Source organism: Geotrypetes seraphini, chromosome 10 (assembly GCF_902459505.1).
Source record: "Geotrypetes seraphini chromosome 10, aGeoSer1.1, whole genome shotgun sequence".
Lineage (NCBI taxonomy): Eukaryota > Metazoa > Chordata > Amphibia > Gymnophiona > Dermophiidae > Geotrypetes > Geotrypetes seraphini.
The window spans coordinates 57,749,010-57,765,032 of NC_047093.1; the positions used below are offsets into that span (position 1 = coordinate 57,749,010).

At 40.0% G+C, this 16,023-nt stretch overlaps 1 protein-coding gene across 3 annotated transcripts in view; it reads right to left on the reverse strand.

The window, feature by feature from the left end:
- FAM163B (family with sequence similarity 163 member B) overlaps positions 1-16,023 on the reverse strand; it is a 74,226-nt gene that overhangs the window by 12,039 nt on the left and 46,164 nt on the right. The window contains exons 1-2 of one of the 3 annotated variants that reach the window (XM_033960021.1): positions 6,872-7,068; positions 5,045-6,661 (exon numbers count right to left, since the gene is read on the reverse strand). The exons of 1 other annotated variant lie outside the window; for it this stretch is intronic. In XM_033960021.1, the coding sequence (XP_033815912.1) occupies positions 6,249-6,661; positions 6,872-6,902 (444 nt within the window). In that variant the 5' untranslated portion in view covers positions 6,903-7,068 and the 3' untranslated portion in view covers positions 5,045-6,248. Of the gene's footprint in view, positions 1-5,044; positions 6,662-6,871; positions 7,069-16,023 lie in introns of those variants that run through there. One more of the 3 variants, XM_033960020.1, reaches the window with a different exon arrangement.

The window sequence follows — 16,023 nt, forward strand, 5'->3', positions numbered from 1 at the left end:
GTTAACACAACCCCAGAGCAGAACCTGCTATGCAAAAATATGGCTCAGAAAAATGTAACTCTAAAGAGGGAGAGGCAACCCCCTCTTAAGAAAAGAGTTTTATCTTTTAATCATTGCTTAATAAATGCAAAAGCAAGTCCCACTCAGGGATGTGAGTTGTAAAAAACTGAATAAATATCTTAATGTGAATCTGTGTATTTTCAAAAATTTTCAAACAATTTCAATGCTTGCATTCAGGTTGACACTGGACACTTTTATAATCAAGAGGTTGAAAATTAAAAGTACTTATCAGGGTCCCGACGCGGCCCCGTTTCAGTATCTGCCTCAGGAGACCCCGTCTGATGAATACTAGATATGGTAACAACCTTGAAAAAATTCAAAAAGTGTCTGAAATGCAAAGACAGACAAGTTAAAATGCAATAGATGTGGACTGAAACATTCAAAAGCCCCAACCCATGCACATTTCATAAAAACTTACGGCTAACCATAAGGACAGGAGCAAAATGCAGTACATACCGTTCTAGAAATGAAACATCTCTGTGCAACACAGAACGCCGGCATCCGCCGCGGTATTTAAACCGGCAAAAAGGTGGGAAACCGGACGTGCAGAACGTCATGACGTCACAACAATGCTGAATCGGACAAAAAACTTCAAAAATACTTCACGAGTACCAGACATGATTAGAGGAACGCTGCCCACTCGATCTCATTATTGAGACCATTTGGATGAAGAGTGTTGAGATCGTAGATCCATTTCTGTTCCTTTCTCCATAATGCACGAGCTATATCTCCCCCCCCCCCGAGTGTTACTGTAATGATCCAAAACTGTAAATCTCAGATCTGTTATGGCATGATGTGACATTTGCCAATGTTGTACAAGGGGGGCTTCCTGCACTGCGGTGCGTATACGACTCATATGTTCGCCAATCCGATGTTTCAAGCTGCGGATAGTGTTCCCCACATAAACAAGCTGGCACGGACAAGATATAGCATAAATGACATGATGAGAATCACAGTTAGTAGCGTGCTGAGTATACTTGCGCCGGGAAGGCAGTGACATTTGTTGAATAGTGACACTGAACTGACAATATTTACAATGGCCACATGGTGAGTGCTGACCTCTAATATAATTTGAAGCCGCGGAACTCAAAAATTGTGAGTGAGTAAGTTGTTGTTTGAAGTTGAGAGGTTTGGAAAAAGCAAATCTTGGAGCTTCTTGAAAAACCTCATGATACTGTAAGATAGGCCAATGCTGTTTAATAATCTTCTTGATTTGAAAGGCATGAGTCGAATAAGGCAAAACACACACCAATGGGTTGACATCAATTTTTTGTTGTGGTTGCAACAGTAACAATCTATTAGCATATAACCCACGTTTGTAGGCTTTCTTAAGCACAGACGGAGGATAGCCTTTTGCTAGAAATCTATGTTTCAGTTCATCCGCCTTATACACATATTCCTCCACCGTGGAACACAGTCTACGAAGACGTAAAAATTGTCCCGTGGGTATGTTGTTTCTCAAGTGTTTGGGATGAAAGCTATCATATTGCAACAAGTTGTTTCTATCCGTAGGTTTGCGAAAAATTGAAGTCTTAAACTGTCCATTAATAAGTGTGATGAAAATGTCCAAAAAAGCGACCTGATGAAAGTCCATGGTCATAGTAAATTGTAAATTGGAGTCGCGGTTATTGAGCCATTCACAAAAACACATTAAGTCCTCAGATGTACCAATCTTAGGAATAAAATAAATAACTGGAATACGTGGATGTTTGCAATGTAAATACCTAAATTCCTTATCAGTAATAACTCTTGATTCCAAAGCCTGTAGTAACACATGAGAAATGACATCTTGAATGGATTGTGTAGGATCATTTTGTAACAGAGTATAGTATGTGGAGTCACTTAATTGTCGTTGTGCCTCTCTAACGTAATCACTAGTGTCCTGAATAACTATTCCTCCACCTTTATCTGCTGAATGGATGACAATGTCAGTGTCTGATGCTAAAGACTTAACTGCTGCTTGCTGTTGTCTAGATAAGTTAAATCGTGTATGAACAGGACCAATTTCCAGTTGTTCTATGTCTCTTAATATCAAATCTTCAAAAGTCTGAATGTGTGGGTCGACTACCCCAGGAGGACACCACGAGGATTTCATATGTAATGCTGGACAAGCATTTGGAGATGAATCCACAGGACAAACAGAAATATCTTCTGAAAAGAAGAACTTTTTAAGCTTACAAGATCTTATAAATTTAAACATGGCCACCCTGGTGTCAAAGGGTACCGTTGGCCCCGTCTTATGTTCTAGATTCCACCAGTATGATTCAGTTTTTGTCTTCTCTCCAAAACATACCCACTCATGCCATATTACTGACTTTTGACATCTCGGCCTTATATACTAATATTCCTCAGAAAGAGGCCCTTGAGGTTATTAGAGTGGAGTTATTAGCTCAAGGTTTGTCTGTTACCAGGGTACAGTTGTTGCTTGATTTGGCTCAAATTGCTCTCAGCATGAACTATTTTCAGTTCGATTTGGAATTTTATCAACAAATTAAGGGCACAGCCATGGGGTCTAAAATGGCCCCTTCTATAGCCTGCCTTTATGTTTCCCAGTTTGAAAGTAAGTTTCTGTATCCTTCTGAGTATTGGAAGTTTTTTCTGTTTTGGAAGAGATATATTGATGACGTGTTGGCTGTTTGGATTGGTACATCTGAGGACTTAATGTGTTTTTGTGAATGGCTCAATAGCCGCGACTCCAATTTACAATTTACTATGACCATGGACTTTCATCAGGTCGCTTTTTTGGACATTTTCATCACACTTATTAATGGACAGTTTAAGACTTCAATTTTTCGCAAACCTACGGATAGAAACAACTTGTTGCAATATGATAGCTTTCATCCCAAACACTTGAGAAACAACATACCCACGGGACAATTTTTACGTCTTCGTAGACTGTGTTCCACGGTGGAGGAATATGTGTATAAGGCGGATGAACTGAAACATAGATTTCTAGCAAAAGGCTATCCTCCGTCTGTGCTTAAGAAAGCCTACAAACGTGGGTTATATGCTAATAGATTGTTACTGTTGCAACCACAACAAAAAATTGATGTCAACCCATTGGTGTGTGTTTTGCCTTATTCGACTCATGCCTTTCAAATCAAGAAGATTATTAAACAGCATTGGCCTATCTTACAGTATCATGAGGTTTTTCAAGAAGCTCCAAGATTTGCTTTTTCCAAACCTCTCAACTTCAAACAACAACTTACTCACTCACAATTTTTGAGTTCCGCGGCTTCAAATTATATTAGAGGTCAGCACTCACCATGTGGCCATTGTAAATATTGTCAGTTCAGTGTCACTATTCAACAAATGTCACTGCCTTCCCGGCGCAAGTATACTCAGCACGCTACTAACTGTGATTCTCATCATGTCATTTATGCTATATCTTGTCCGTGCCAGCTTGTTTATGTGGGGAACACTATCCGCAGCTTGAAACATCGGATTGGCGAACATATGAGTCGTATACGCACCGCAGTGCAGGAAGCCCCCCTTGTACAACATTGGCAAATGTCACATCATGCCATAACAGATCTGAGATTTACAGTTTTGGATCATTACAGTAACACTCGGGGGGGGAGATATAGCTCGTGCATTATGGAGAAAGGAACAGAAATGGATCTACGATCTCAACACTCTTCATCCAAATGGTCTCAATAATGAGATCGAGTGGGCAGCGTTCCTCTAATCATGTCTGGTACTCGTGAAGTATTTTTGAAGTTTTTTGTCCGATTCAGCATTGTTGTGACGTCATGACGTTCTGCACGTCCGGTTTCCCACCTTTTTGCCGGTTTAAATACCGCGGCGGATGCCGGCGTTCTGTGTTGCACAGAGATGTTTCATTTCTAGAACGGTATGTACTGCATTTTGCTCCTGTCCTTATGGTTAGCCGTAAGTTTTTATGAAATGTGCATGGGTTGGGGCTTTTGAATGTTTCAGTCCACATCTATTGCATTTTAACTTGTCTGTCTTTGCATTTCAGACACTTTTTGAATTTTTTCAAGGTTGTTACCATATCTAGTATTCATCAGACGGGGTCTCCTGAGGCAGATACTGAAACGGGGCCGCGTCGGGACCCTGATAAGTACTTTTAATTTTCAACCTCTTGATTATAAAAGTGTCCAGTGTCAACCTGAATGCAAGCATTGAAATTGTTTGAAAATTTTTGAAAATACACAGATTCACATTAAGATATTTATTCAGTTTTTTACAACTCACATCCCTGAGTGGGACTTGCTTTTGCATTTATTAAGCAATGATTAAAAGATAAAACTCTTTTCTTAAGAGGGGGTTGCCTCTCCCTCTTTAGAGTTACATTTTTCTGAGCCATATTTTTGCATAGCAGGTTCTGCTCTGGGGTTGTGTTAACATATAGAGTCAGTCTGCTTTGTTTATTTATTTAAAGATGGATGCAAGGCAGAAAGTGAAGGAGAGAAAAACAGTCAATGGACAAGAAGGCCCTGAAAACATAGTTAAAAGCACAGAAAAATAAAGTCACCAGACAGCAAAGGTAGGGAAAATGATTTTATTTTCCATATAGTGATAGAAATGTCAGAATTTATATCTGCTGTGTATATTGTGTGTATATAAAAAATGAATGGAAAAAAATTGCATTACAATTAGTAAAGGGGGCGGGATCTGGGGAAGAGCTTGGGTGAGTCTAGGGTGGAGCTTGGGAGGTCTGTGGTTGGGGTATTCATATCTGCTGTGTATATTGTGTGTATATGAAAAATGAATGGAAAAAAATTGCATTACAATTAGTAAAGGGGGCAGGATCTGGGGAAGAGCTTGGGTGGGTCTAAGGTGGAGCTTGGGAGGTCTGTGGTTGGGGTACTAAGTTGATATTTGTTAGACTTCACTTCTGGCACGCCCTACTGGCATTTCAGGGCCTGTCTGGAAGGCCTCTGCGCATGCGTGGATGTCGACGTGATTATGTCACGCATTCGTATGATGTCATCATGGTGAGGTCCATGCATTTCTGGCAGAGTGAATTCATGGGCGGACAAGGCCGAAGCAGCCTGTTTAAAGTGCTACCGACCCAACGCTGCTTAGGGAGGGATGTAGGGCTCTTTCGCGGTTGGCGGGATTGGAGGGAAGGATAGGGGTTCAACTGCATGGCGGGGACAGGTGCTTGCTTAAGTATAAGCCCCTTTAAGTATAATTTCTTAATTGCTCATGTCTAAAAAGTATAGAAAATGTCTGTTATTTCCATAAAACTTTGCTTTTGTGACCAGGATAGTCAAATTTTTCAATTTACCAATTTATAATGTGAAAACGCTGAATTTTTATCTTTTCATTCTTATAAAGTCATGAAAAGCAACATATTAATCACAATTAACATGTATTTATATTGACGTTATACAAAGATGACCACAGAAGATTTAGAAGTGAGTAGTTTTTCAGGATTTGCGATTATATTGTAAGTCACTTTCACGAATCAGCCCCCAGATGTAGTCTCCCATCATGTTGAAGAATGGTGTTACTTGATAATTAGTTTGGATGCAGTCTTGTTGAGGACCTGATAATATAATACTGTGACTTTGTATTTTCCTCTAATTGACGTATATCTTCTTTTAAAATGTTTATTTTATTATGTATGGAAATTTGTGAACTGCCTTGGATGAAGGTGGATTAAAAAATATTTTAAATTAAAAAAAAAAAAGTTCTCATTATATTGTCCTTGATAACGGCATTCGAAGTCCAGTATATCCTGGTAGAAGTATTTACCTTGCTCCTCCGAGTATGCTCCCATGGTCTCCTTGAATGTTTCAAGGTGAGCATCAAGGACATGAACTTTTAAGAGACTTCTCTGCGCCTAATAAAACCACCTTGGAGACCCATTAGGAATGCCACTAATTTGAAGTCTCCAATGACCTCTCAGCTGTACTCATCATACTTTAAGGTGCCTAGTAAGGTCTTGATGCTGTTGTAATCCTCTTTGAGGTGCACTGAGTGAGCCAGTGAAAGAGATGGGTATTTGTACCCGTTATGGAACAGGATGGCTTTGATGATCCTGGATAAGATGTCAATGAAGAGATGCCACTCTTTCAGGTTACAGATGATTCCAATTGTCTCAGACTGATTACATTGTGGCAGAAGCAGAGCCCATCTTGATGGGTGAAGAAGGTGGAAAAAGCTTGGTGACACTTCTTCTGATCTGTGACTTGCACACTTTCATCCAACAAGTTCTATTTCTTGAGCCTAGATGTCAAAAGCGCAGTGTTAGACTTGGTGAAGCCAAGATCTTTGATCAAGTCATTGAGGTCTTTTTGGTTTGGATAGTATGGATTTCTCTCATCAGCTGCACTGCTGATATTGTAAACTGGATCTGCAATATCTCCCTCACTCTCTAACTTGCTGCTCTCTTCTGAAGATAGCTGCTCTCTCTCAGCGGGAGTGGGTATGGGGAGCTCAGGGCAAAGTAGCACCCGGGCAATGAATGAAGGAATGTCCGAATATGTGATTGCAGATGCATGCTTGCCAGTTTGACATTTGGAAGGACCCACCAAGCAGAAGTAGCAGTTGCTTGAGTGGTCCATGGGTTCCCACCAAATTCTTGGGATAGCAAACTTCATGGCTCTCTTTTCCCCTCTGTATCCCTCTGTAGAACAAAATATAATTGTAGTAATTAAAACAATAAATTTATTTTACCTACGACTAATTTGTTTGAGATTCTCACAACATGTTTCATATATGATATATTTTCAAATATTGAAAATTTTTAAATGTATAGATTTTTAAAAATTAAACATTCTAAGAAATTTTATAGCAGAAAATTTTGCCATTCTATGGAGAAACAAAATTGTCTTACCTTCCAGAGTTTTTTGGGGCAGTGCTTGCATTTTAAGTGAAGTGCCCAAGATTTGTCTTGATCCCCAACAGGCATGCCGAAATATGTCTTGTAGGCATCATACATCTTAGCAGATGCTTCTGAGTACTTTTTCCCTCTTGTCTTGATAAATAGGCCACATTTATTGTCTTGATAAATAGGCCGCATACAAAAAGTAAAAGGGCCCCCCCCCCCTAAGTTTACTCAGGTAGAGATCAATCTGGAATGTTCTGCAAAAAAAAAAAAGAAAATATCAATGACCTGGTCATAAAAGCAAAGGGCTCCTTTTATCAAGCCGCGCTAGCGGGGTTAACGCGCGTGACTTTTCATCACGCGCTGGCCTAAAAACTACCGCCTGCTCAAGAGGAGGCGGTAGTGGCTAGTGCGGCCGGCGGTTTAATGCGCGCTATTACGTGCGTTAAACCGCTAGTGCGGCTCGATAAAAGGAGCCCAAAGTTTGAGGGGAACGATAGCCATTTTCCATACTTTGGGGGCAAAGGGAATTAACAAAGAACACTTATTAACCAGGAAAAAAACCCAATAAACTTTTATTGCACAATGTAACCATAGTAGATAGAGGTGAAGAGATGCTCCTGCTAATCTTGTGAAGGATTTTATCATTTTCAGAGGCTGTTTCTGTAACACTTTCATCATACTAAAAAATCACCAGTATGCAAGGAGAATAGCAGTATGTGAGCACCCATCTGCAAAGTAGTGGCTGTCCAAACTGCCTTTATGTTTGTTCTTAATTTCATGCACCACGGAGTCCTACATTCATACAATGTACACAAATAGTAAGAAATATAACCAGAGAACGAAGTACTTTGGAGCTCCCTAGAGGATGCAAACGAGGCTCTTGCAAAAAGAACACAGATATTCAGTTTGGTTCACAACAAACCACCTAGTACAGACTAGGGTTACCAGATTTTCCATTTGGAAAATTCGGACCCCTAGACCTGCCCCCAGTTCCACCCATCCCCGCCCCGTTATGCCCCAGTCCCGCCCCCCCCCCCCAATCAAGCAGGAGCGCATCCGTGCATGCGGCATATGACATCATCGCGTGACATCCTCGCATGCGCTCCTGCCTGACAGTGATTTGTTCCAAGCCGGGCTTTGAAAAGCTGTCTGGAGAAATCCGGATGCCTGGTGACCCTAGTACAGACTCTAGTGGTAACCTTTAAAGGCCACATGATTAGAATCTGCTTCAGGGTTTACTCATTACATGCTTATTGTAGCCCCTCTCTCCACCATCAGTCTTTCTGTATCCTGTCTTATTCCTCTTCTCTCTGTTCTTTTCAACCTTTCTCTCTTTTCAATATGACAATGAGATCCATTACAGAGTGGCCCTATGTGTATGGTAAAGATAACCTTAGCTTAAATTAATGTATAAACCTACCCAGTCACAAAATCAAAAGGCTCATGGCATCTTATAGACTAACAGATAAGTCCATTTCTTGAGATGTTTCTGTTCACCAAAGCTTTGACAATTTGTGAGTCTATGAAAGGTGCATCAGTTTACAAAACACTTAATAATTTGAGGTTTGAGAAAATGAGGACAGAGCTTTCAGGGATGGAGCAGGGACAGGAACAGTCTACAGCAGTAAAAATGCTTCCAAGGCTAAAATGACCATCCCTTTGGAAATATTACCAGTCTGAACAAAACATTCATCTAAGCTTTTAATCTCAGTATAAAAGTACTCTGGCCACTCACTCATCTTGTGACAAGGCAGCGTCTTGGCTTGTCCTTGAAGAGACAAAAATGAAAATGGATATTACTTTCTAGGAAACATGAGTTTGACATTTAAAAAGATTTGTATAGAGCAAAACGAAAAGCAGCCTCTCTGTGTGTAAATTCTGCACCGTTAATCCTTTCAAAGTGGTTGCTGTTATTGATCAAAACAAAAGAAACTGTGGAATCTGATGTTATTGATACAGGCTTTATTAACATGAGAAGATAATCCACAATTCTTTATAAAAATAACATTCATCCACAACTTGTATCAATTAAGAGGATCCAACACGGTCCATGTTTCGACCTTTAATGTCTTCCTCAGGGGTCCCGATTGGTCTCTCCAAAGAATTAGTGGATGTAGTAACCTATGCCCAGTGCAGGTGAATATTTACTTCGAGCAAACAGTGTTCGCAAATTAATTGGCTAACAAGCTCTTAACCATCAATAATTGGGCTCAATAAGCAATTATTGATGTTAATTGGCATTCATTAAAATCTGCACATGCTTCTGGCTGCATGCTATTCTATAAGGAAGGGCACCTAAATCCCATAGCGTTGTATTCCAAAAGGGGGTGTGGTCATGGGACAGGCATATCAGGTCATTCTCTAAGTATGCATGTAACTTTTCAGCACACCGGTAAGCATGCCTTACTTGGGTGCTAACATTTATACCAGGTTTCAGAAGGCATAAGTCTGGCACTCATAGTTAGGCATAAGAATTGGCACTATGCGCCATTCTTTATAGAATAGCGATTAGTGCTGATTTTTTTTCTGTGCCCACTTTTGAGAGCTATTTGTTGTATTCCTTCCAAAATGTGTTATCTAGGTGTTAAGACTCATTATTTGGCAAGACATCAAACCTTGTAGTCAAAATATAGTTGGGTTTTTGCTAGGTACTAATGACCTGGATTGGCCACAACGAGGACGGGCTACTGGGCTAGATGGACCATTGGTCTGACCCAGGCTATTCTTATGTTCTATTGTTCACTCTGGGAATTTTGGGGCATTGACTCAGACCTTAATTATAGTAGTATTTGACTACTGCAATATTTTGTGCCTAGGGCTGCTTCAGACAACCCTTAAATGCTTTAACTATTCCCCCCCATAAAAAAAATTATAATTGATTTAACTACATCTTCCCAAGTTTATAAACCCCTCCATTGACTTTCTATTCTGACAGGATCAGGCACATTCAGGGTGGTAAGGCTGTAGGCTTGACGGACTATTCAGTTGTAATTTTATTTCAAATTTTCACTCTGTTGTTGAAAGTTTTGCATTATTTACCACCCAGGCAATTCTCATTAAGATTAACTAGGCCTGTTGGTACTTTGGAATAGCTAAGTCTTTTAAAGCAAGCCTTGACCTACATGTGTATTTTTCCAGAACAGGTTCATTAAATACTGAATTTCAGGCAGAAGCAGACTTACTAAGGTAGTAAACCAGGAAGAGAAAGTCATACACTGTTCTGTGTTGGGTGGTATTTTGCTTCTTTGATATTGTTTTGATGTACATCTACCTGCTTTACTACTGTGTAAGTTGTAAACCACCTAGAATGGTAGGTAGCTGGTATGCATATCACAAGAGACTCCTGAGAAAATTGAAGTGTCTTGGGATTAGTGGCAAAGTTCAGTTGTGGATTAGGAATTGATTATCGGACAGAAAACAGAGGGTAGGGTTAAAAGGTCATTTTTCTCAATGGAGGAGAGTAAACAGTGGAGTGCCGCAGGGGTCTGTATTGGAACCGGTGCTATTTAACTTATGTATAAATGATCTGGAAATTGGAACGATGAATGAGGTGATTAAATTTGCAGATGACACTAAACTGTTCAAAGTTGTTGAAACACATGTGGATTGTGAAAAATTGCAGGCAGACCTTAGGAAATTGGGCGTCCAAATGGCAGACCTTAGGAAATTGGGCGTCCAAATGACAGATGAAATTTAATGTGGACAAATGCCAAGTGATGCACATTGGGAAGAATAACTTGATTCACAGTTACCAGATGCTAGGGTCCACCTTGGTGGTTAGGCTACTCAATAACTCCCTAAACCAAGGCCACCTGCCAGAAACAATAGGAAAAATAGCATGCATCCCGATACCAAATTCACCAAAGGCAGATCTCTTTTCAGCTTCAAATTACAGACCCATCGCTGACATACCCATTCTAACAAAAATCATTGAGACCCATGTGAGCAAACAACTCACAATCTACATGGAACAACACTCATGCCTCCACCCGTCCCAATTTGGATTCCGTCAACAACACAGCACAGAGCTCCTCCTCCTCACCTTAATCACAAAAACTAAAGAACTACTCAGCACAGGACGCCAAGCAATACTCTTCCAATCTGACATTTCAGCAGCCTTCGATTCATTGAACCACCACCTACTACTAACAAAACTGTCAGAAATAGGCATACCAGGCACAGTGCTAAAATGGTTCTCAGATTTCCTACAAAACAGAGAATATATCATCAATAAGAATGGAGAGACCTCCAACCCCTGGAAAGCCTTCTGTGGTGTACCACAAGGCTCCCCACTCTCCCCCATCCTATTCAACCTTTTCATGAGCTCTCTTGGATACATCAAATTTGAAGACAAAAGCATAATGTCCTATGCAGATGACATTTTTTTCCTTATTCCCATAACCAAAAATCAATTGGACATCTCCAACAAAATTTCACACAATATTGAAAGAATCCAAAACTAGCCAACAACCAACAAACTGAAACTGAACACAACAAAAAACAAAGTTCTGTACTTCCACACAGTCCAACAGACAGCACCAACAAGCAGCACCCTTCAATCGGGCAAAACCCCCTCCATAGATAAATCCTCCAAAATCCTAGGTTGCATACTAGACTCCACTCTTACCATGGAACCTTAAATATCTAGTCTCCGAAAGAAATCCCTCTTCACCCTGAGACAACTAAGACCACTTTGCCCAACACCACTTTGCCCTAATCGTACAATTGTTGATACTACCGCAACTGGACTACTGCAACTCCATGGGAATCAACACTACTCTAATTCACAAAATGCAACTCATTCAAAACACTGCTGTAAGACTAATCTTCAACCTGAGAAAATATGATTCAGTCACAGCCTTCACCAAACAACTACACTGGCTACCCATCCCATCACGAATAATTTTCAAAATATCTTGCATCATTCACCACATACTTTATGGAAACTCAGCAGCCCCACTCATCCAGCTCTTCTAAGTGGCATGGTCTACTTCTCGTAGAACCCTCAACAGGATGCTACTAAATCTCCCATTCACCTAAGATCTTCACTACAAATGAGTTTTCCATTCCATGCTCACCTTTCTAGGAGTAAAAACTTGGAACGGCCTTACAGAAATGACCAGAACTGAACCTAGCCACATCTTCTTCTGAAGAAAACTGAAAACCCTCCTGTTCGACACCTAACCTCCTGTATCCTCTCGCCTTAAGCCTGTATAGGTATGAGCGACACACAAATGGAAGATTAGATTAGATAAATGTTTTTTTAAATTTATTAAAGATTCCTCTTTCCTCAACTCTACTGGTAAACTATTCCATAAGACTGGAACCAAATTTTAAAAAAGCACAATTTCTAGCTGATGCCAAATTAGCCTTGGAAATTTGGGGTATAGCTGCCCTATTGTTATTCAGTGATCTTAATAAATAAAGAGGTGAATACAATAATATTAAAGTTGAAAGATATGGAGGCTAAGAACATAAAAATAGCCTTACTGGGTCAGACCAATGGTCCATCAAGCCCAGAAGCCCATTTTCATGGTGGTCAATCCAGGTTACCAGTACCTGGCAAAAACCCAAAGAGCAGCAAGATTCCATACTACTGATCCAGGGCAAGCAGTGGCTTCCCCCATGTCTTTCCTAATAACAGACTAAGGACTTTTCCTCCAGGCTGCAACTCAAACAATACTTTATGACCTAACATCAATATCTTGAATTTAATTCTAAATTCAATAGGCAACTAATGGAATTTTAAATACAAAGGAGTTACATGATCCCTAATGTGTAAATTACCCAATAGCTGAATAGCAGCATTCTGCAAAGTTTGCAAACGTTTTAATTGTCCTGTCAATATCCCTGCATATATTAAAATTACCTTAATCCAGTTTAGATAGCACAAAAGCATGTATTAATGTATGCAAAGAATCATCATCTAAAAAATTTTGAATGGTTCTAATCTGCCTCAATGCTCCAAACCCTTTTCCAATCACTGTGGCGTTAGATGTCGTAAAGTGCCTCCTTAGCCGCGATTCACATGAAAGGTAGGTACTGCAAATGTAGGTCTTGAAAACCCGGGGCTAAATTTCTGGTGCCTTTCACGAAGCTGGGATTCTATAAAAGGCCCTACTGTGTGATTGACATGCGATCAACGGTCATTATTTAGGCAGCTGCTGCCAAGGGCACCGCTTATAGAATCCGGGCCTTTGTGCCAATTATTAACCACAAGACTTTGCTTGCTGAAATCTGGTGTAAATCCTGGTGCCAAATATCAAAAGAAAGCTGTGGAACGGATATTCTTGATGTAGGTTTTTATTCAGTCCAACATTTCAAAACTACACGCTCATCTACAAAGAAAGACAAAGATGTGAACCCAATATGGTCTGTGTTTCCTCAGGGGTCCTATAAAATGTCAAAGTACATATGTATATGTAAACATTTTGGTGACTAAATTGCACGTGCTGATCCATTATTCTATAACATTGTGCACAACACTTTGGAATGCCCATGACCTGTTCATGCCCCTCCTAAGGTTACACTCCCTTTTGGGTTGTACATTATGGATTTTAGGTACTCAACGTTATAAAAGAGCATGCATCCAGATGCATGTTCAAATCCCAATATTGGTGCCAATTAACGTCAATATTTGGCTGTTAGCATCCAGTTATTTGATGGTTGAGAGCTTGTTAGCCAGAAGCATGCCCAAATCTGGGTGCTATATATAGAATCCAGGGGTTAGTTTCTTTCTGAAGTGGGGAATAAACATATATCAACTTGCCACACCCTTGTACCACCCCAAAAATGTCCAGACTATGTTCCCTTGCCATTTGCATACACTTGGGTTTGGACATGCCTATCCCAGCTTCATAAAATGTGGGCTTAGACATTTATGCACACATTCCACAAATAGGAAGATAAAAAAAAGAAAGCTGTAGTGAAAAACTCATTAATGTGCCTTAGTTGGTGGTGGGAGCACGAAGCGACTGGAATCCAATGAACAAAGCGCCCTACAAGGAGAAACAAAAGTCGACAAATAACTAGAAGCTCCTAAATAAATAGCCTTACATGCCAAGCACAAAAGTTTAAACATTATACAATATGAAATATCAATAAGGCTTGTAAATGAGAGCCTTAATCAACAGGCACCAAAGGCTGCTGAAAAAAATGCTCTAATTCCTAAGGCCAAGTACTTACTCTAATAATTTACAGTGAGAATATGGTCAGTTTAACATAGAAACGTGATGGAAGATAAGGGCCAAATGGCCCATTCAGATTGCCCATCCACACCATCCACTATCTCCCCCTCTACCTAAGAGATTCCACGTTCCTTTCTCATGCTTTCTTGAATTCAGACACAGTCTTTGTCTTCGCTATCTCGACCAGGAGACTTCCACGCATCTATCACCCTTTCTGTAAAAAAGCATTTGTTTAGATTATCAGTGAGCCTACCACCTCTTAACTTCATCCTATGCCCTCTCATTCCGGAACTTCTTTTCACATGAAAGAGGCTCGCCTCATGCGCATTTATGCCACGTAGGTATTTAAACCTCTCTATCATATCTCCCCTCTCCCCCCCTTTCCTCCAAAGTAGAAATACTGAGTTCTTTAAGTCTGTCCCCATATGCCTTATAATGGTGGTATCCAAACACAGTAAGAAGTCTCTCAATATAATGTTTTATCTTTAGAATTGCAAGGATACCATGTGAGCCTAATCTCTCCCCATTAGAACAGTCCTGTAGCTCTCGTTTTAAGGGGTATAATAACTCTGCTCTTCACCTAGAAGTGGAGCACCCTTTACATGACACTGAAGAAATCCAGCAATTATTTTATTCGTCACTTGAAAATTCTAAGGGCTTCTTCCAGCATTTATAGTGAATCAGTAACATTTTGAGCTGAGATTTCTCTAGATTGCCACTAAAGGATTTATATGAAAAAAAAAAATAAAAAATAACAACAACCAGTCAGATTTCCTTTTCTTTTTGCACATTTCAGTTAATGTTGGAATTGTCTCATGGTGCTCATCAAGGCAAGAAACAGACAAGATCTCATATTGAACTGCAAGGGCTGCGCAAGGTTCACCTGACTAGCTTTCATACATAAATGAGGGGAAATGAGCAAAGATATCCCACAATAAAGTAACTGCCACACATGGAATACTTCACTGGAAAAATAGGAATTCATATCTGCAACCTATATTAGTGTAATTTACTACTGGGATATTGCCTGGTTACCAATACCATGGATACAACCAAGCAGTGCAGAGCTTTCAAACTAAGCCTAAAATAGAAAGATTCTACTCCCAAACAAGGTAAACGCTTTACATATTTCTGTGCAGAGAAAGGGATATTGCTTTTTCCTGCCCAAGACTTTCCATCGTCGATTGTTTTATTCCTCATTGAGGCAGGCAACATTTGAATGTTTCTTCTTTAATCCATAGTCTGCAAAAGGAAAACCCGCTGGGGAACATGGACATAGGAGTTCTGTGGGAAAAGGAGAGGAGGAGAAGAAAAAACATAGATAGAAACATAGAAAGGAGAGAAAAATAAAGGCAGGTAAAGACCACATGGACTATCCAGTAAGCCCACCCATGGCATCTACTATCCTTTCTTCTCCCTTAGAAATCCTATGTATTGTATATGTCCCAAGCTTTCATCTCCACTACCTCCACTCGGAGGCCATTCCATGAATTCACCACCCTTTCCAAGAATAGTAACATAGTAAATGACAGCAGATAAAGAGCTGAATTGTCCATCCAGTCTGCCCAACACTCACACTCACCCTCACCATACATTCATGTTTAAATTGCCTTTTTAAATTTTAGCCAGATTGTTAGCGTTGTCATTTCCCTCCCTATCTTTCTTCCCCTATTCGTTCTCCTTTACTATTATATATTGTATTTCTTCCCCATTTTTCCTTTAGGGTCTGTTTTTGTCTATTGTTCGGTGTATAGTAATGAGGTTGTCCCCCCTGAATTGACAAATGTCTTTATATGTTTTTAGACTTGTACATCGCTTTGTATTACGATTAAGCAATTCATCAAATTTTAATAAAACTTGAAACTTTTCTTTAATATTTCTGGGCAATGACCATAAAGGTCCGCCCGGTATCGCCATTAGGTTCCCACCACCTGAGTTGCCATTGAAGCTCACTCCAACCTATCCTAACCT